Source organism: Callithrix jacchus, chromosome 2 (genome assembly GCF_049354715.1).
Source record: "Callithrix jacchus isolate 240 chromosome 2, calJac240_pri, whole genome shotgun sequence".
Classification (NCBI taxonomy): domain Eukaryota; kingdom Metazoa; phylum Chordata; class Mammalia; order Primates; family Cebidae; genus Callithrix; species Callithrix jacchus.
In genome coordinates this window covers 164612605-164635260 of record NC_133503.1, presented here as the reverse complement: position 1 = coordinate 164635260, position 22656 = coordinate 164612605, and the positions used below count along the sequence as shown (strand labels likewise).

Here is a 22656-nt window from a genome sequence, read left to right as displayed (position 1 = left end):
TTTAGTGGAAGCTGCCAGGCTTCCAAGTGGTGGTTTTACATCACTACCATAATCTGAGAAGTCATTGCTTTATGTACTTACTAACACTTGATATCATCAGTCATAATGATGAGTGTATAGTGTGCATAGTGATATCCTGTTTGTTTATTTTTTATTTTGATTCAGAGTCTCACTCTGTTGCCCAGGCTGAAATGCAGTGGTGCAATCTCAGCTCACTGCAACCTCCACTTTCCAGGTTCAAGTGACTTTTGTGCCTCAGACTCCTGAGTATCTGGGACTACATGTATGTGCCACCACGACTGGCTAATTTTTGCATTTTTATAGAGACAGGGTTTTGCTGGTCAGGCTGATCTTGAAGTCTTGAATTCAGGCAATCCAACTATCAGGCCTCCTAGATGCTGGGATTATAGGCGTGAGCCACCTTCCCTGGCCTATTTTTGTGTTTTTTTTTCTAATGACTAATAATGTTAAGCTTGTTTCCTTATGTTTTTTGGCCATTGGTTATGTTCTTTGGAGAAGTGGCTGTCCATGTCTTATTTTCATTAAAAAAACTGGTTTGTCTTTTTCTTATTTTAAAATTATATTAAATTTTTTATGAAATTAAAAAAAATTTCCATAGGTTACTGGGGAACAGGTGGTGTTTGGTTACATGAGAAAGTTCTTTAGTGGTGATTTGTGAGATTTTGGTGCACTTGGCACTCGAGCAGTATACACTGCACCCAATTTGTGTAGACTTTTATCCCTCACCCCCTTCCCACCCTTTCTCCCAAGTCCCCAAAGTCCATTTTGTCAGTCTTATGCCTTTGCGTCCTTAAAGCTTAGCTCCCACTTATAAGTGAGAACATACTATGTTTGGTTTTCTTTTTCTTTTTTTTTTTTTGAGATGGAGTCTCACTCTGTCGCTCAGGCTGGAGTGCAGTGGCATGATCTCAGCTCATTGCAACCTCTGCCTCCCAGGTTCAGGCGATTCTCCTGCCTCAGCCTCCCAGGTAGTGAGGACTACAGGTGCATGCTGCCACACCCAGCAATTTTTGTATTTTCAGTAGAGACCGAGTTTCATTTGTTGGTCAGGCTTTTCTTGAACTCCTGACCTCGTGATCCACCTGCCTCAGCTTCCCAAAGTGCTGGAATTACAGATGTGAACCACCACGCCCAACCCAATGTTTGGTTTTCAATTCCTGAGTTACTTTACTTAGAATGATAGTCTCCAGTCTCAGCCAGGTTCCTATGAATGCCATTAATAAATTCCTTTTTGTGGCTGAGTAGTTTTCTGTCGTGTAGATACACCACAGTTTCTTTATCCACTTGTTGATTGATGGTCATTGTCTTTTTCTTATTGATCTCTCTCTCTCTCTCTCTCTTTTATCCTGGAACCCTTAAGCAGAAACAAATGAAATAGAATGAATATGAATATTTGCCGGTTGGGAGTAATAAAGTCAAAAGTTTGTCTTTGAAAAGACTTATAAGAAACTTCTGCTTGAAGGGCTTCTTATCCTTTATTGTGAATCTACTGATGAGATATTGTCCCAGTTTTTGTTTATCTAAAATGTCTTTTACCTTTATTTTTCAAAGGAATTTTTTTTGGTTTTGAGACAGAGTCTCACTCTATTGCCTGGCTGGAGTGCAGTGGCACAATCTGGGCTCACTGCAACCTCCGCCTCTTGGGTTCAAGTGATTCTCTTGCCTCAGCCTCTGGAGTAGTTGGGATTACAGGTACTCAAATACACCCAGCTAATGAAAAAAAAATGCCCAGCTAATTTTTGTATTTATAGTAGAGACAGGGTTTTATCATGATGGCCAGGATGGTCTTGATCTCTTGACCTGGTGATCTGCCCGCTTTGGCCTCCCAAAATGCTGGAATTACAGGCATCAGCCACCCTGCCTGGCCAAGATATTTTTATTAGGTAAGAAATTCTAAGCTAGCAGTTATTTATTTATTTATTTATTTATATTGTTTTGAGGTGGAGTTTCACTCTTGTCTCCCAGGCTGGAGTGCAATGGCATAATCTTGATTCACTGCAACCTCTGCTTCCCAGGTTCAAGTGATTCTCCTGCCTCAGCCTCCCGAGTAGGTGGGATTACAGGCACCCACCACCATGCCCAGCTAATTTTTGTATTTTTAGTAGAGACAGGGTTCCATCATGTTGGTCAGGCTAGTCTCAAACTCCTGACCTCAGGTGATCTACCCACATCAGCCTCCCAAAGTGCTGGGATTACAGGTGTGAGCCACCACACCTGCCAGCAGTTACTTTTTAATTCATTTGACGAAATTATTAATATTACATTGCTCTCTGATATTGTTTTCTAGGGAGAAGTCAACTGTTAGGTTTTTCCTTTAGAAATCATGTCTTTTCTGTCTGACCACTTCCAAGAAAATTATTATTGATTATTATTAGTTTTTGCTTTGTCAGTAAGTTTATTGTCTTTATCTGAGAAATCCTCATGAAAAATTGTTTGGCTTAGCTCTCAACAGCCTGCTCCTGAGCTCTGAAGAGGCTTGCCCTCTTATGAGCTACCGGCTCTTTCTTCTGAACAAGTGACATTTTGGGATGGTTCCACTTCTTTTTTTAACTTCTTTCTTGGGCTTCTTCTCATATACCGCATTCTCTTGTATACCAGCATGAGCTTTCTTATACATCTCCTCCATCATGTCTGGAGTTACGCCGTTCTTTATGTATTGAGAGAACTGTTTCTTGTAAGCATCTTCATCTTCTTCCCTTAAGTAGTGCGTGTAATCTGCAACATTCTGGCCCATGATGTGCTTCTGGTGTACTTCTGCATTTCAGAATCATAACCAGGGAATTGTTTGCTACTGTGAGGCAAACAGTACCCTTTAGGGTGCTAAAACTTTATTGCCTGTGAGTTCTGGCAAGGCCTGCATCCAGATAGCAGGTAAAGGCACCTGGCTGACCATCGATGCTTTTCACATTGTATTCATCTCCAGTCACCTCCACTTGGCTTTCATAGATCTTTTCCATGCCAAACCTACTGAGAATCCTGCGGGCAAGCAGCAGGCCAGTACAATATGCTTTAGCATCATTTGTCAGGCCAACCTTCACACCATATTTTGGCAGTTCATGTGCGTACACTGCACGGACTATCATATTCCCTTCTATATGGGACTAAGCAATCTGTCAAATGATACCTGTGTTTGTTACACAAACTATCCTCCTGTATTTGGGCGCGCTGTATTTATTTTTATCCTGTATCACCAAGCATTTCCGAGCATAGTAATCAGTTTTACCCTCTTGTCATCTTCTAAATTTCACTTGGTGTCTTTCAAAGTAGCCCTTATTCTTAACAACTTTAATAAATCCCATCCTGTGGAACAGAGACCTGCATCTGTGGCTTGACAGAGACGGGCAGGCCCAGTAGCTCTAGGGTGGAAAAAGGGTATTATTAATTATTTTTTGTTTTTGTTTTTCACCAGCAACTTAGGTATAATTTTCTTCATATTTATCGTAGCTACTATTCAAAGCACTAATTGAACCTCTGCTTTAAGTCTTTTGCCAGTTTTAGAGCATTTCTTGACCATGATGTCCTAAAACATTGCCTCTGTCTCATTCTTGCTCACTTGTCCTAATGGGACACAAATTATACATTTTTTGGACGATTATATTTTTTAACATCCTTTTTTGTTGTTTTCTATCTATTTCCTTCTGTTTTATTCTAAATATTTTATTTTTATTTTATTATGATTTTTTATTTGAGTTTGTTTGTTGTTCATGCTAGAGGCAGTGCTGTGATCTCAGCTCACTGCAACCTGTGCCTCCCAGGTTTAAGTGATTCTCCTGTCTCAGCCTCTTGAGTACCTGGGACTACAGGTGTGCACCACTGTACCCAGCTAATTTTTGTATTTTTAATAGAGATGGAGTTTCACCATGTTGGCTAGGTTGGTCTCAAACTCCTGACCTCAAGTGATCTGCCTGCCTTGGTCTCCCAAAATGCTGGGACTATAGGCATGCGCCACCACACCCGGCCTCATTCTAAATATTTTTGATTGACCTATCTTCCAACTTATTACTTCTCTGTATATTTCTGTATAATCTCGTTTTAAGAACTCTATTGAGTTTTAAATGTTATTGATTTTATTTTTCAACTTAAAAATTGTATATATGTTTTCGAGACAGGGTTTTACTCCTGTCACCCATGCTGAAGTGCAGTGGTGCGATCTTAGCTCCCTGTAATCTCTGCCTCATGGGCTCAAGCAATTCTCCTGTCTCAGCCTCCTGAGTAGCTGGCATTACAGATGTGTGCCACAGTGCCCAGCTTATTTTTGTGATTTTTCGTAGAGATAGGATTTCACCATGTTTCCCTGGCTGTTCTCAAACTCCTGAGCTCAAGTGACCCGCCTGCCTCAGTCTCACAAACTGCCGGGATTGTAGCTGTGAGCCGTTGTGTCGCCTATTTTTCAGCTTTAGAGGTTTCATTTGTCTACTTTTTTATTGCATAGTGAATTTTTAAATCAATAACTTAATTTTTAGAGCAGTTTTAGCTTACAAAAAACTGAGTAGAAAGTACGGAGAGCTCCCATCTATTTTCTTACTTCCCACCCAGTTTCCCTATTAGGTATTAACATCTTCCACTAACTTATTAAAATGAATGAGCCTATATTTTTCTTACATTATTGTATTTAAAAATATTAAAATTTTTACTTAAAAATATATTATTAAGTAATATTTTGATATGTGTAAACAGTGAGTAATAAGCAAATCAGAGTAAATAGCACATCAACTACTTCAAACATTTGTGTTTACTGTTTCTTATTTAATAATTCTCGGTTGTGATTCTCCATCTTGTCATTTAAAACAATGTATTAATTGCAGTTGTTTCAGGGCCTATATCCGTCAATTTCGTTATTTATGTAAGTCTTTTTCTGTAAGTCTGTTTCTGTTGTCTTTCTTGGTTGGAATTTGGTCAATTCTTGTCTTTTTGAATGTTAAATTAGTTTGAATTGAATGTCATACTTTATGTATGAAAATTAAAAAATTGGATATTCCTGTCTTCCTCTAGAGAAGTTAATTTTGTTTATGGCAGCCAGTGAGGCCGGTTTATGTCTGGGTTATCTCTATTCCGAGGGTGGGCCCATTAAGGGATTCCAGCTGAAGGTATGGGCTTTCTACCTGGCCCATTTTTTTTTTTGACTGGACTGGACTCTAGTTTTTAAAACCCTGGTCCTGTGAGACTGCTAAAAAACCGTTCATCTTTTCAGCCTCTGAGCTACAGTTTTATCCTCAGTTTAGCAGCCTTTCAGCACATTTCATTTTTTTTTTTCCAATTTACAAATACCTCAAGGAAAAAAATGTGTTACCAAATGTTGTAATCACCACATTAGACTTCCCTTCTCTCTGAAATCTTGGACTTTGAAACGTGCACTGCCTTGTTAGTGCTCTGATTCTCTCAGAAATAGTTTTCTTTTTAATTTTGTACAGCCTTTCCATTTTCCCAGGAGATTTATTGTCAAAACAGGAAATGTGTTAGAAACAAACAGATTCCATACTAGATGATGAAGTTTCAGAAAACATAAGATATGACTTGTATCTTGTTGTGTCACAAGCAGTACACAAAATATTTGGCAAAATATAGGCACTCAAAAATGCTGTGGAGTTTTGTATGTATTCATGGGGTGCTAGCTCAATTTTGCTACATTGATGGATTTCATTGTGGTGAAGTCAAAGCCTTCAGTGTATCCATCAGATGCTATTTTTGAATGAATGGTTTATCTTATTTTGTTTTATTGCATTTTAGGTTTTGGGGTACATGTGAAGAACATGCAAGATTGTTGCATAGGTACACCCACGGCAGTGTGGTTTGCTGCCTTCCTCCCCATCACCTATATCTGGCATTTCTCCCCATGTTATTCCTCCCCAACTCCCCACCTCCCACTGTCCCTCCCCTAGCTCCCCCCCGCAGAGCCCAGTATGTGATGCTCCCCTCCCTGTGTCCATGTGTTCTCATTGTTCAACACCCACCTATGAGTGAGAACATGCGGTGTTTGATTTTCTGTTCTTCTGTCAGTTTGCTGAGAATGAAGAATAAAATTGATACCCTATTGTCAAAATTGAAAGAGCTAGAGGAGCAAGATTTAAAAAACTCAAAACCTAGCAAAAGACAATGGATGAATTTTTTAAAAATGACAGTAGTGTAAGGATACAGCAATACTTTGTAGAATATTGTCCAAAGTCCATTAGGGATATTAGTGAGATTATTTTTTTGATAATAAATTCTGACTTGCTGTTTACACTATGTGTATTTTTTCTTATTCTCTGTTCTATTTTGAAGTAAGCAATTTGAGCTAATCAATGGAATTCAGTAAGAAAGAATACAGATAAAAAATCAGGGAACACTGAACACTTTTATGTCTGCAAGGTTAAAGGTGGTGCATTAGCTGGGTGTGGTGGCATGTGTCTGTGATCCCAACTACTTAGGAGGTTGAGTCAGGAGGATTGCTTGAGTGCAGGAGTTAAAAAAATTTTTTTTTTAAATTTTACTTTAAGTTCTGGGATACATGTGCTGAGCGTGTAGGTTTGTTACATAGGTGTACATGTGCCATAGTGGTTTGCTGCACCCATCAACCCGTCATCCAGGTTTTAAGCCTGGCATGAGTTAGGTATTTTTTCTAATGCTCTCCCTCCCCTTGTCCCCCGCCCCCTGACAGGCCCTAGTGTGTGATGTTCCCCTCCCTGTGTCCATGTGTTCTCATTGTTCAGCTCTAACATGAGTGAGAACATGTAGTGTTTGGTTTTCTGTTCCTGTTAGTTTGCTGAGAATTATGGTTTCCAGCTTCACTCGTGTCCTTGCAAAGGACATGAGCTCATCCTTTTTTATGGCTGCATAGTATTCCATGATGTATATGTGCCACATTTGCTTTATCCAATCTATCATTGATGGGCATTTGGGTTGGTTCCAAGCCCTTGCTATTGTAAATAGTGCTGCAATAAACATATGTATGTGTGTGTCTTTATAATAGAATGATTTATAATCCTTTGGGTATATACCCAGTAATGAGATTGCCACGTCAAATGGTATTTCTGATTCTAGATCCTTGAGGAATCGCCACCTTGTCTTCCACAATGGTTGAACTAATCTACACTCCCTCCAACAATGTAAAGGTGTGTCTATTTCTCTGCATCCTTGCCAGCATCTGTTCTTTCCTGACTTTTTAATGATTGCCATTCTAACTGGTGTGAGATGGTGTCTCATTGTGGTTTTGATTCGCTTTTCTCTCTAATGACCAACAATGATGAGCTTTTTTTCATATGTTTGTTTTATAAATGTCTTCTTTTGAGAAGTGTCTGTTCATATCCTTCGCCCACTGTTTGATGGGGTTGTTTGTGTTTTTCTTGTAAATTTGTTCCTTGTCGATTCTGGATATTAAACCTTTGTCAGATGGATAGTTTGCAAAAGTTTTCTCCCATTCTGTAAGTTGCTTCTTCACTCTGATGATAGTTTCTTTTGCTGAGCAGAACTCTTCAGTTTAATTAGATCCCATTTGTCAATTCTGGCTTTTGTTTGGCAATTGCTTTTGGTGTTTTAGTCATGAAGATCTTGCCCGTGCCCATGTCCTGAATGGTGTTGCCTAGGTTTTCTTGTTTTTTTTTTTTTTTTTTTTCTTGTAGGGTTTTTATGGTTTTAGGTTTTACATTTAAGTCTTTACTCCATCTGGAGTTAATTTTTGTAGAAGGTATAAAGAAGGGCTCCAGTTTGTTTTTTGGATATGGCTCATCAGTTTTCCCAGCACCAATTAAATAGGGAATCTTTTTCCCCATTGCTTGTTTGAACTCAGGATTTGAGGCTGTAGTATACACTGATTAAACCTATGAATAGTCACTGCTCTCCAGCCTGGGCAACATTGAGAGACCCTGTCCCTAAAAAGGATGAATAAATAAATAAAAGCGGTGCTTTAATAATTTCAGATACTTTGGGAGGCCGAGGCGGGTGGATCACGAGGTCAAGAGATCGAGACCATCCTGGTCAACATGGTGAAACCCCGTCTCTACTAAAAAGGCAAAAAATTAGCTGGGCATGGTGGCGCATGCCTGTAATCCCAGCTACTCAGGAGGTTGAGGCAGGAGAATTGCCTGAACCCAGGAGGCGGAGGTTGCAGTGAGCCGAGATTGCACCATTGCACTCCAGCCTGGGTAACAAGAGCGAAACTCCATCTAAAAAAAAAAAAAAAAAATTTCAGATAGCAAAATATCTAACTGGATGAAAGTTAATGAAACTCAAATGAATACAGCTCAGAAAAATTTTGATGGCACATCATCAGAGCACAGAAATAAGTGACAGCTGTGAAAATTTGGTTTCAACAGCAGGCCGGGCATTAGGACTCTGTTGGGGTTGTTCATTTTAAGTCGCCACATTGTTTTGAGGGGAGGGGTGGGGGGGGGAGATGTTTTGGTCTCTAGTTATTCATTGGTCAATTACATACCAGGCTCTGTGTGACATGTTTTTCATTCCACCCTAAGAGTACTCACTTCTTCCTCCTTGTCCTCTAATATGAAAAAGCAGAACAAGTGTATCAGCATCACAGAAGACTTTTTTAAAAAGATGGTTTATGAGAGCAGTGACTCTTATATTTTGCTTTCTTTTATCTTTAGAAATTGCCTGTGTTCTACCTGTCCTGATGGATGGCATACAGAGTCACCCCCATAAACCTTTCTATGCAGTTGGTGAGAAGGTGACTGTTTCCTGTTCAGGTGGCATGTCCTTGGAAGGTCCTTCAGCATTTCTCTGTGGCTCCAGCCTTAAGTGGAGTCCTGAGATGAAGAATGTCCGGTGTGTACAAAAAGGTGAGTGACTTCTGCGTCTATCCAAGGACACTTGCACTCAGGCGAGTGAGAGTCCTTGTGTCAACCTTCATGGTACTGTATCATATCGTAACTGTGAGTCATTCCCTCCATTCTTGCTCCCCAAGAGATGGAGGTCAGTTTATAGACTGAGAAACAGATTTTCCTCACAGGGCACAGAAAGACTCATGAGTGCAAGGAAAGGCAAGGATAGGCTTGGTAATTCCGAAACTTTTAACTTAAACCCTCCTTGTGAAAGATCAGCTTTATGTCTGTTATGGTGGCAAGACAATAAAGGATTTTTAAAACCTGTTTTCCAGTTGTTGTTTCCTCTTAATTTTTCACCCTGCAGTTTCTCTAAATAGAGTTGATATCATAATTTATGTAAAATTCTGTATGTTTCATTTTTGAGCTTTCATAGAGTTTATTATTGTTTCTGAAATTGATAATTCAGAAGGCATTTTTATTTAACACTTTAAAGCAGATATTACTGAAGAAAAAGTGTTGTGATTCATGAAATTGTTCTTAATGTGGAAACCCAAAAATCCAGTGTTTTGAACACCAAGAAAATTAAAATGGTCTTTTAAAAATCTAAAGTAGAAAGGATTTAGAAAGTCAGACTATTTCTTTTTAGAGGTAATTTGTTTGAAAATAATCCCTTATTTCTTCTTTGTTTACATTCTGTAAATAAATGGAAAATATATTTGTAACAAAAGTGAGAATGAAGAAAAATTTCCGTGTGTACTATTTTATGTGATATTCTCTCTCTTATTATGTGATTTTTTAATTAAATGCTGAAATTTATTTTTAATAGTGGGGATGAAGTGCTAGATTTCATAGGTGATACTGTGAGGTGAATTATATATTTCTAAGTTCTCCATGCAATAGGGTACAGAGCATCCAGATACTGATGGCAGATATGGGCTATGATGTTAAGTGGATGAGAGGCAGGACAGTGGGCAAGGCACACATCCTTGGAGTCCCTCCTTGCCTGTCCAGATGTGCTCTTAAGCTATCAAGGCCCCATATCAGAGGACAGTTGTTTTGTGTTCTGTAAACACTGAAGCATAAACATGAGTTTACTTGGAATACTTACAGTAGTGGACCAGTACTTATAATTCTAAAATGAAAGAGAACAATACACAATTGATGGGGTTGCACGTTTGTTCCCAGTGAGATTATAGGCTAGTCTTTCTAAAATGCTACTTCAGCTATTTTACAGCACAATTTGGTATGAAGTTTTTTTTTTACTCAGTAGAAAATTCTATTAAACTGGGTTTTAATTAAGAATGTTTTTCCGATCTGTGTGTTTTTCTGAAGTTGTAAATAATAGTAACTACCCTTAAATCTATAACAACATAAAAATCCCAGACTTGCCAGCCTCCAAAGTCGATGCTTTAAAATGTTGACTGTTCTAGTATTTAGTGTCTTTTTTGTTGTGGTAAAACATACATAACATAAAATTTACCATTTTATCCATTTTTAAATGTATAGCTCAGTGGCATTAAATAATTCACATTGTGTGACCATCACCCCAACATTTCTTTTCATCTTCCTAAATTGAAGCTCTATATCCATTAAACATTAATTCCTCACTTTCCCCTTCTCTCCCTGTAGTTAGTCTTGATGTGAAGAAATTTACTTTTAAAATAGCAAAAGTACATACTCTCAGTGGGCCATAAGAGTGTGTTTATTTGGTTAACCAAGCTGCAAAGGTGACAAAACTGTGTTCTTTTTAAATGCAAACATTCTTTGGACTAGGTAATTCTATCAATATTTTTTTTTCACAAAGACATTATAATAATTTAAGCAAACTATTAAAATCTAAAATTTCAGGATTTGTCCCGAAGTAAATGTTTAACCACAGTGCAGAACTAATTTGCGTGGCTTGATCATTGCACTGAAGTTTTGGTACACCTAGATTAAGGCTTCTCAACCTCAACATTACTGGAATTTTAGGCCTGGTAATTCTTTGCTGGGGTGCCTGGTCTATGCATTGCAGGGTGTTTAGCAGCATTCTCGGTCTCTACCTCCCAGTAGCATCTACTATGCCAGTAACACTCTGCAGCTGTATGAGCCAAAGATGTCTCTAGTGATTTCCGGATGTCCCCTGGGGGACAAAATTGTCCGTGGTTAAGAGGAACTGATGTAGATAATACCATTTTTAAAAACTTTCATTTTGGAATAAGTTTAAATTTCAGTAAAGTCACAGATATAATTTCTACACACCCTTCACCCATCTTCCTTAATATTAACGTCTTACATAACACAACTTGGTTAAAACTAAAAAATTAATATTAGCACAATGCTATTGACTAAACTATACACTTTAGTCAAATATCTCCTGTTTTACCACTAATGTCTCTTTTATGTTCTGGGATCCAGGTCAGGGTACAGGCGATGCATTTAGGATAACACCATTTTAAAGAGAAGTGTTCTTTTGTTATTGTTGGTTTTCGTTTTTGTTTTTTGAGACAATGTCTCACTTTGTTGCCCAGGCTGGAGTACAGTGGCCTAGTCTCAGCTCACTGCAACCCCTGTCTGCTGGGTTTAAGTGATTCTTCCGCCTCAGCCTCCCGAGTAGCTGGGATTACAGGTGTGTGCCACCATGCCCGACTAATTTTTGCATTTTTAGCAGAGATTGGGTTTCACCATGTTGGCCAGGCTGGTCTTGAACTCCTGACCTCAAGTGATCTGCCCACCTTGGCTTCCCAAAGTGCTGAGATTACAGGCATGAGCCACCACGCCCGACCAAGAGAAGTGTTTTAATGACGAGACTTGTTACTGAGACTGCTGGCCACACCAAGCATACTTCATATTGCCACCATGTTTACAGGTTTATGAATGTTCACAAGATTGTAATGTCATGCCTGAAACTCTTGAGCTTTCCAAAGTAAGGAAGTATTCCATAGTTTATGTCTTCATAAAAACATGCTCTTCAGATAAACTACCTTTATAGATATAGAAAATGACTATCTAGTTTTATGATGCAAAAGTATATGCCAATGTAGACTTAAATCCTGCCTGGCCAATTTGTAAAATTTGTGAAGTAGCACCAACTTCCTAACTTTTTTCCCTCTTAATTTTCTGATTTCTTAGGCAGGCATTTGTTGGGGAGGCATAAATATCCCTATGTATAAACAGTGCATGACAATTATAAATGCTCACAAGATCGTAGCTATTACTACCAAGGCAATTATTCATAATGTGGCTCTAGAGACTCTGCATAGTTTATAAAATGTGTTACACCTTGATTATTACTACTGTTTTTTCCATGCAAGCTCACTGTAGCTGAGAATACTACAGACCCTGGTTCAGCAATTTCAATAATACCTTGTTGACTATGAAGAAGCTTTTGTCTTAATGATCACATCTCCCTATCCTTTTTTAGACACTCCTTTAACACAGGCAGTGCCTAAATGTCAGCTCTGGGAGAAACTGCAGAATTCAAGATGCGTTTGTAAAATGCCCTATGAATGTGGGTAAGTGCTGTCGTTGCTCACTTCTCCATTTTATTTTATTCATGATAAGTGATGGTTTCTTAGATGCTAGTCTCTGTTGGCTGGAAGCTGTAGCTTACCAAGAGTTAAGGGTCTTTGTTTGCCTTTTGACCTAGTCCATCTGCTGCCTGTTATTTGCCTGGGTCGCTAGGGCCGACAGCCATGGCATTAAGCAGTGTTCTAATCTGGCTAGTGGAGAAAGCTGAAGGACTGCTTGAGCACTGCTTGTTTTATATATAAAATGGAGCAAAATGACAAACTGTTAGCTGAGGATTTGCAACTTTAGAGGATTAGAGCTGAAATTCCTTTGGGACATAACTTTTAAAGCAATTCTGATAAAGGAAGAGCAGCTGCTTTTGTTGATTCTTGAAGTGTCTTCTCTAGATCTGCATTGTTAAGAATGCCACCAACTTGAAATCACTTCATTGTGGGAGGATATCTGAAGTAGTTACTAGATGTCTGTGTTATGGTCCTAGGAGGATAGAGATGGCACAATTAAGTTAGGAGAAGAAAAGTCTTATTAGCAGGAATATTTACAAAAATGTGAACAGAGTAAAGGAAACTACAAGTTCCATGGCAGTATTCCCATGGTAACAGCTCAATTGTATATCCACGCCCAGGTCCAAGGAGTAAGGAGAGGGGCATTCAGGAAAAGCTGGAGACCGAGAGAATTGTGTGGAGATGGCCCTGAGGAGGAGCTGACACTCTCATTTTAGGGAACTCAGAGATCTCACAGGCGTGAGCTAGGGGAATAAACACGTCAACTGTACTCTCTTTCCTGCCTTGAGCATCCTACCAGTGCTCCCCATTGATCAAACCTACTGAAGCTAGAAGCCGAGGAAGTCCATGATGCGGCCCATACATGTCAGCCTCCCAGGCAGGTGGAGAAGAGTAGAACCTAGATCTGGGGAGGAAATGAGATATTATCCAGCTCCTAGACTTATTGGTCATTTTTTAAATTAAGGACCGAAAGATGACCTGGTGTGGTGGCTCATGTCTGAAATCCCAGTGCTTTGCAAGTCCACGGTGGGCCAATTGCTTGAGCTCAGGAGTTCAAGACCAGCTTGGGCAATATGGTGCAACTCCTTCTCTATAAAAAAATGCAAAAATTATCTGAGTGTGGTGGCACGCTCCTGTAGCCCCAGCTAAGCAGGAGGCTGAGGTGGGAGGATCACTTGAGGCTGGAGAGGTTGAGGCTTCAGTGAGCCAAAGTCATGCCACTGCACTCCAGCCTGGGTGACAGAGCCAGACCCTATCTCAAATAAATAAATTAAATAAATAAATAAATAAATAAACAAACACCCAAAACACGAATTACTTCGTTTTTAATGATTTTGCTTATCAAAACCCATATCCAACTTCTTGAACCTACAGTGGTTAATAGTTATTGTATATAGTAATTTCTGGTGTGAAGAAGAATATAACTAAATGGCATGATGGAAATAATGGTCAGTGTAGACATATTCTGATTGTAATATTCTGACTTTACTGCTAATCTGTAATAATCATTGTTTATTTTGAGTCACTTTCACCCTCCTTCCACCTTCCCCATTTCATTTAGTTTATCTGCAGCCCGTGGCTAATAGTTGTGGTATGAATTTCCATGTCATTCCATGGTCTCAGATACTGACAGCAAGGTGGTATTGTAAGGTCTTTGCCCTTTCAGCAGTTGTAAGTTCTATTTAAAGTTTAAACAAATAGATGAAAAGATAGATTCAAAACAACAGCATTTGTTTCTGTCTTATACATAACTCCAATTAAATTTAGCTTTTAATAGAAGAGGAAAATATTAGAACTAAATAAAGTATGTGAATATAGATTCTTTCTGATTCCATCTGGTATACAAAAATGTTCTGTTGTCTAAAGTATCAGTGATGGTAATGTGTACCTTGTCTGTCAGCATTCAGAAATGTGAAGTTTTTTGATAGTGACATTTCTAAATAGCTATTTTTTTCCATTAACACCAATGCTTATGAAAAAGATAATACAGTTTATGAAAATATTTATTTATTTTTTGAGACACAATTTCATTCGGTCACCCAGGTTGGAGTGCAGTGGTGCAATCTCAGCTCACTGCAACCTCTGCCTCCTGGGTTCAAGTGATTCTCCTGCCTCAGCCTCCCTAGTAGCTGGGATTACAGGTGTGTGCCACCATGCCCAGCTAGTTTTTATATGTTTAGTAGAGATGAGGTTTCACCATGTTGGCCATGCTGGTCTTGAACTCCTGACCTCAAGTGATCTGCCTGCCTCAGCCTCCCAAAGCACTGGGATTATAGGCGCCCAGCCTTATTTCTAAACTATTTTGTAAACATAGATACTTTTAAAAGTAGCATTGAAAAATACATGTTTATCTTCCCTTGATGATTTAGGGTCATCCATTTCTGGATGATTTTGTTTTATGGACATGAACTCTTGGCTGCCGGCTGGGATGAGCTCATTGCTCCTGCAGTTAATGGTCCCATTTGACTACGATTATATTGAATGCTTGGTTTCCACTGGTTTTCTGTCTCCTTCTTTGCCAGCTGTTGCTAGCAGACCTTGCCTTCTCATCTAATTTACTCTACCTGATCTGTTTTAGATGAAACTAGATCAACACTAGATATCTACACTTGCAAAAACTGTGAGCAAATAAAGAGAGTAAATACAAATACGATCATTTTGAAGACCTAAGTGGATTGGACCCAAGGAATGACGGGGATTTGAGTTTCCATCCTTTTTTATTTTTGCTTTGGGTGATAACGTCTGGGGGCACTAAGCTCAGAGCATCACTTTTCATTTCTACTTCTCAGCTTTTAAGAACCAAAATCTTGTACATAATGTTATTAATTCTTTTCAGATCTTCCTTGGATGTATGCGCTCAAGATGAGAGAAGCAAAAGGATACTGCCTCTGACAGTGTGCAAGCTGCATGTTCTCCACTGTCAGGGTAGAAATTACACTCTTACTGGCATGGACAGCTGCACTCTGCCTGCCTCAGCTGAGAAAGCTTGTGGTGCCTGCCCACTATGGGGAAAATGTGATGGTAAGGGGCCTTTCATATTTGCAAGTATAAGAATGCTGAAATCACAGTACTGAGGTTTTTTAAAATGTAGTTTCTAGTTTAGCAGTGGGCCGAAGCAGATACTTGAGGATGTTAAAAACTCAGACTGATTTGACAGTGCACTGACCTCTCCTATACCCCTTCCTGGAGAGGGGCGCAGATCACAGACCTCAGAGTATAAGAATCCATTCCTGATGAGAATGTTCTCCCAAACACGGGTGATTCCATTCCGCCTTCATGATTTTTGATCTATCCTTGTATTATCCATATTGTGTATTTTTAAAAGTCTGACATAAAAGTAACTTTAAAATGAAAATTTTATATCACGTCCTTAAAAGGATTTATTACTTGGCATAAGTGTTAGGTAACTATAAACGTTAGATGTAATGCAAAGTTGTGGATTCTAGCCAGATACTGGTCCAACATTGATTATGCTGTTCCTCTGTGAGTTTAGCATGTGTTAGGGGGGTGTTAAAAACATACTGGCACCAAGCTGACACTTCCTTCTAGAAGTAATTAGAAGGATTTGAAGAAAATAGGAAAATAAGTTACTTTCTCACATTGTGATTCAATATTTGCTAATGCTATGTTCAGGTAGCAGTTACAGTGATCTTGAACACCCCAAGGGCACAGTAAACCTCCCATGATTTGGGCAATACTATGAAAGGGGAATAGTGGGGTCTCTGGAGCCAAGTCACTGCCTGAGCTTCCTTATCTGTAAATTTGGGAGCTGGACTATATGACTTGTAAGGTCTCTGTTGGCTCCTCACTCTCTGCCCTCTTGGCCTGTACCCACTGGCACCTTTCCCCTCACTCCCTCACAGTTTGCAGCAGACTGATGACATATGTAACTCTAGCTGTGTCTGGGTCACTTTTGGTTTGGCGGTCACCACTGTCTGCTGGTTGACCTTGTTACTTTTCTTTGGAAGACTCCTGGCTAGTGTAATCCAACCATATACTTTCAGTGCACAGACTCCTTGCCTCCCTAACTCATTTCTGGTTTGTTTTTTGGGATTTGTAGTCTTCTGTATGTCATGCTGTCTCTCTCAAATCAAGTTTAAGTTCTCTTTTTCTCTCTCTCTCTGTGTTTGAGTCTTGACTTGGTTCTTTGTTGAGGGTTTCTCATTTGATCTCAGTTGCTGGCTCGTAGGGACAGCAGCTTCTATGTAGGAGAAAGTTGAAGAGCTCTTGATTAGTTTGAACCACCCCATGTGGGTCAAACTAATAGAGAGCTGGTACCAACCTGAAAACCTATTTCTTTGGAGTGGAGCAAAATGCCCCAGTTTCCTGGGCCTACCACTTTTCCAGGGGATAGTTTATTATATCATTCCAGACAGGAGCTTCTGTAGCTCTAATCACCACTTTGGAGGTGATGTGCTTTGACTCCCCCACCTCCGCAATGTACTGTTAAGCCTCTTTCACTTACTTTTCCAGCTGAGAGCAGCAAATGTGTCTGCCGAGAAGCATCGGAGTGCGAAGAAGAAGGGTTTAGCATCTGTGTGGAAATGAACGGCAAGGAGCAGACGATGTCTGAGTGTGAGGTGGGCGCTCTGAGATGCACAGGGCGGAGCATCTCCGTCATCAGCATAAAGCCTTGTGCTGTGCCAACCCAGTAGGCTCCTGAGGCCCTAGTCAGCTTGCTTGGAATCCAGCAGGCAGCTGGGGCTGAGTGAAAACATCTGCACACCTGGGCACTGGACAGCTTTTCCTTTTTCTCCAGAGTTTACTTTCCTCCTCAAATCCCAGCCATCTGCATAAAGACAACCCTTTGTTCTCCCAAATCTGAATCGAGTTAATCTTTTATCTCCTTTTTAGTGTGAGTCAGGATGAAGACTATTCATGAGCCTTTGCACAGGCTGGCTGCATGTTCTTGAAAAGCATTTTACCTTCTCCGGGCCTTGGTTTTTTAAAATCTGCAAAATTAAAGGATTGTGCTAGAGAAACTTGAAGGTTCCATTTAGGCCTCTCATTTTATTAAGTATGATTGACACAGCCCATGGGTCAGAACACACTCTACATAATGACCAGGAAAACAGAAAGAACATAATCTCCTGGTTAAAGAGGTTGGTTTTCCTCAATGAAACCAAATACAAAGAAGACGTTGAACAAAAAAGACAAGATATAAATTATTTCTGTCCTTAGTAGTAATCTCACACTTCACCCTATTGAGTCAACCACCACGGATAGGAATCCCTTTTTTTTTCTTGACAGAGTTTCACTCTGTTGCTCAGGCTGGAGTGCAGTGGCACAATATCCTCTCACTGCAACCTTCACCTCGCAGGTTCAAGCGATTCTCATGCCTCAGCCTCCTGAGTAGCTGGGATTATAGGCACCTGCCACCACGCCTGGCAGTTTTAGTAGAGATGGGGTTTCACTATGTTGGCCAGGCTGTTCTCCAACTCCTGACCTCAGGTGATCTGCATGCCTTGGCCTCCCAAAGTGCTTTGATTACAGGTTGTGAACCAGCACGCCTGACTGGAATATTTATTCATGTCAGGAGATTGAACCACTAAAATGTCAGAGCAGAATTCATTATGCTGTGGTCACAGGGGCGTCTTATCTGAGAACATACAATTTAGTCTTCTCTTTAGGGCTTTTCTCTTTTCTCTAGTATGTGTCAAACACAGGACCGGAAGTTCGCCCCTATTCTTTTTTCTTTTGAAAGACCATCAGTTCCTGCCTGAGGTATGTGTGATTGTGCATTTGAGAAGAGTTTTCCCTGATGTGGATTACTTACACTTCAGTATAAGTGATACTAATACTTCAGTCCTAAAGGTTTCAGGGAGTACACAGGTAGATTGGTTTGAAGCATTGATCTTCTATTTATTCCTTATTTCTCTTTCATCAAAACAACAACAAAAAAAGCAGGTGTGGGAGGAAAAATGAGAGAGCTTAAATGAAATGTAAAATATGCTTTATTATACAAACACTTTCTCTGTATTGTTCTGACCCTGTAAATATATTTCTGAACGTTAGATGATAAGGATTAGAAAACTCATTAAAGATACTATTCTTCAAAATTGTTTCATTTTAGAGAAGGTTTTCATGATGAATGGTTAATGTGTTCTTGCCTGAAGTTTTATGTCTGATCTGGATCTAGCTTTTTATATCAAAGTGTACCTTAAGGGAAGATGCAGATATAATATGTTGAAGCTACAAGGAGGCAGGTTTCAATTAGTGAAAAACAATGACATTCAGACATCGCAACTGCATTTGTTAGAGGTTATAAGAGTTCATTTCTACCCTGGATGGGAGGACACATTTGAAAATGCAGACCCTGAGACAAAAGGCTGAACAAGTAATTTATTTGGGAGGAAATACCTCAGTATCCTTCCAAAATTTCTCCTCTTAGCTTAAGCTAGTATGGAGTGAGATTCCTACTGCTTGTGTGTCATTATGCCCCCTTCTTAAGTAATGCAGAGGATATGGTCAGCATTATCAAATAATATCAGAGATTGAGGTCTGAAAAAAAGAGAAATGAGTGAATGTAACTAAGAGATTGAGAAGGGAAATTTGGCAGAATAACTGAAGGAGAAGTCAAGGACTAATGAATTGTTGGAGGAGAGGAGCAGTGAATGTGGCTGGGAAGAGGTGTTGTCTTGAAATACTGTGTTTTTTGCCTCCTTTTGTTTTCTGAACATTTCTTGTGCTGACTTTTCCTCTAGTCCAACAGAGGCATTCACAATTGCCTGTGGAGATTTAGGATTGTCGCAGCAGGTCAGCAAGGAGAAAGTCATTTTTAAGATTAAGTTTTAAAAAACGTTTTGAAACTTCCAAAATAAGTTATTGAATACCTATAGAGAGGCTTTGAGGAAAGCTAAGGGAACAATTTAATACAACCAAAAAAAAAAAATGGAAAAAGAATAAAGAGTGTGAAAATTCTACCTGCCTGCCCTTCTCTGTGCCTCAGATCAGGTGAGGGTCATCTGGGCTAGAAGGGGATATAGCCTTGGAGAAGGCAGATGGCAGAAAGCATCGCTGAAATTAAAGTCATTTGGGCCTCAGAAGGAACAGACAGAGAGAAGGAAATTGGCTGGTGCATTAACCATCACTAGCTTCAGGGAGCTACTTGGAGGCTAAGACACATCCCACAGATCATTGCTTACCACTCAGAAGGATGCTACAAGATACTTGGGCAGAGAAGTTGCCTGGGAATGTTTCCTAATCACTTTGAGAAGTGCCCTCCTTTGACATCTCATGTATTTCCTAATTGATGACAGAAATGCTGCTTATCTCTGCCCTGAGATTTAATGAGCCCTATTCAAATTGTTGAATGTAAACCTCCTTCCTAGTACAGGACCACCTGTAATCACCTTGAAAGAGAAGGAGGGTTCTTGGTATATAGGTGGGGTATGTTGGGGAGGTAGAGTGGCAAGCAGGAAATCTGACAACTGACCCCCGGAACTTTGGGTTACCTAGCAACTAGCCAGGTAATGGCTAATTTGACTGAGGGTTCCCCTCTTTGCTGGGCAGATCATGGCTAATCTCAGCTTCACATGAAATTTGTAAACCATCCAGTTGTGTAACTGTTCAGAGCTGCAAGTCCTGAGCAGCTGGTTTGTACAGCATTCGCACATTCCCTGGTATGTTTCCATTTCTTTGCCCAGCTTATTATGTGCCCACTTCTGTGGCCAATTATTAATCACTTTTTCTTTTGGTCAAGGTATGTGTATTAATATTTTTGAACCCCTTCTTAGTCTGTTTTATGCTATTAGAATATCACCAACTGGGTAATTTATAATGATCAGAAATTTATTTGGCTCCTGGTTCTGAAAGATGGGTGAGCATGGTGCTGGCATCTGGCGGGTCCTTCAAGCTGCATTGTCCTATGGCGGAAGGTGGAAGGGCAGGAGTACAAGAGTGAAAGAGCAAGATGGAGCCAGGGCTGAACTTGCTTTTATCAAAACAAAAGCACCCTCATGATAACTAACCCACTCCTGTTATAACAACACAATCCATTCATAGAAGCAGAGCCCTCATGTCCTAATCTCTTCTTATGAGGCCCTGCCTCCCAACACTGCTGCATTGGAGGTTAAATTTCCAACACATGAACTTTGGGAGACACAGTCAAACTATGGCACCATGGTTTATCATTTTTCTATATTTTCTTTATGTTCCTATTCACATTTCTTATACATACACTCACCCACCACAGGCATTTGGATTATTTGGAGACCAGCATAATATCTAGTGGAAGTGGTCATCATCACACACTTGAAGATAAACTAAGATACTGCATACTTTGGACACAAGATGAAGTGAGTGTTCACTATATCCAGTGCTTCTTTTTCTCTCTCTCTCTCTCTGAAGTAGAGGGGGTAGACAGAGAAGAGAAAAGAAAAAAGAAAAGAAAAGGGGAGGCAGGAGAAAGAGACAGAGACAGGAGAGAAAGAGAAAAAGAAAGAGGGCCATTCTTAGTATGGGATTGGTAGAACTGAGAAGCCACACCAGTCCACTGAGATTCTTCCCCCTTGATGGACTAAAGTGTACTCAATACTTGGGTTAGAAACAGAATGGCCTGTTTCTTTCTCAAAACACTAAGCCAGAAAAGTGACCTCAGTAGGAGGCAATTTCCGTTAATATCTGAGAAAACAGACAGGTTTATGCTTGCCTTTCAATTACCTTGGCCTTTCAGGCAGTTCACACATTTGTGGACAAGAAAGCTGATGCCATGATAGGCACCCCTGCTGTGACAACCAACACACCTACAATTTGTCTTTTTATTTATTCCTGTCAGGCTGTGAAGACAAAACTCTAGATTTATATTCAAGATATCAATCACATAGAAAAATTTGCTTTCTCAGCCAAGGGTTAACAAGACCAGACAGAAAGACAGCCGTTGTTTCAGCAGGGGTGGGCTAGAGGTGAGAAGGTGGGCAAGAGAAAAAAGCATGTTAAAATGTTCTTTTTGATTCATAGGCTGAAGACAATTTCCTGTGAAAAGACAAACATAGGAACTGCTCTGTTATCACTGTTAGTTCCATGCATCTCTGTGAGAGGAGACTTGCTCTGAATTACAGGGAAGGGGGCTGCTCTGTTATCACTGTTACTTCCATGCATCTCTGTGAGAGGAGACTTGCTCTGAATTACAGGGAAGGGGGCTGCTCTGTTATCACTGTTATTTCCATGCATCTCTGTGAGAGGAGACTTGCTCTGAATTACAGGGAAGGGGGCTGCTCTGTTATCACTGTTACTTCCATGCATCTCTGTGAGAGGAGACTTGCTCTGAATTACAGGGAAGGGGGCTGCTCTGTTATCACTGTTACTTCCATGCATCTCTGTGAGAGGAGACTTGCTCTGAATTACAGGGAAGGGGGCTGCTCTGTTATCACTGTTACTTCCATGCATCTCTGTGAGAGGAGACTTGCTCTGAATTACAGGGAAGGGGGCTGCTCTGTTATCACTGTTACTTCCATGCATCTCTGTGAGAGGAGACTTGCTCTGAATTATAGGGAAGGGGGCTGCTCTGTTATCACTGTTAGTTCCATGCATCTCTGTGAGAGGAGACTTGCTCTGAATTATAGGGAAGGGGGCTGCTCTGTTATCACTGTTACTTCCATGCATCTCTGTGAGAGGAGACTTGCTCTGAATTATAGGGAAGGGGGCTTAGGTACATGGCAGATCAATGATGTCCAAGACGGAGAAACATTGACTAAAAGACAAAGCATATGTGATGTTGGCTTTAGCATCTATTACAAAATAATCAGCTGCCCAAGTCAACTAGGAACACAGAGAAGACAAGGAATTTTCAGCAACAGCAAAATAGAATTTTCTTTTATTTTTTCTTTCTTTCTTTTTTTTTTTGAGATGGAGTCTCGCTCTCATTGCCCAGGCTGGAGTGCAATGTCTTGATCTCAGCTCACTACAGACTCTGACTCCCAGGTTCAAGTGATTCTCCTGCCTCAGCTTCCCAGGTTGCTAAGATTACAGTCATGCGCCACCACGCACAGCTAATTTTGTATTTTTAGTAGAGACGGGGATTCTCCATGTTGGTCAGGCTGTTCTTGAACTCCTGACCTCAGGTGATCGGCCTGCCTCGGCCTCCCAAAGTGCTGAGATTAGAAGCATGAGCCACTGCACCGGGCTAGAATGTTCTTATTTTAAAAAGAAAGTTTTGCCTGGCATCCAGAAGAGAAGGGGATTAACGTGAAAGGCTCAGGATTGATGTATTATTAGGTGATACACAACCCACGTGAGCATTATGACAATATTTAATCAGGGCCACAACTTTACATAATGCCTGACTCTAAGTCCAGAAACTCTTCTCTGCACAGATAGCACCAAGAGCAACTCCTGAAGTCAGGCATTATGTAAAGCTCTATTCAAGC

General features: G+C 40.1%; 1 protein-coding gene and 1 pseudogene across 1 annotated transcript in view; one reads left to right on the top strand and one right to left on the bottom strand.

Annotated features, from left to right (window-relative positions):
* The window catches only part of C7 (complement C7), a 71458-nt gene extending 53110 nt beyond the window's left edge, over positions 1-18348 (top strand). Inside the window, exons 15-18 of the mRNA XM_002745039.7 lie at positions 8601-8792; positions 12181-12271; positions 15126-15310; positions 16763-18348. Of these exons, the coding sequence (XP_002745085.2) occupies positions 8601-8792; positions 12181-12271; positions 15126-15310; positions 16763-16944 (650 nt within the window). The 3' untranslated portion in view covers positions 16945-18348. The remainder of the gene's footprint in view (positions 1-8600; positions 8793-12180; positions 12272-15125; positions 15311-16762) is intronic.
* Positions 2460-3320, bottom strand: LOC103791619 (large ribosomal subunit protein uL18 pseudogene; annotated as a pseudogene).
* Positions 18349-22656: the final 4308 nt, after the last annotated feature.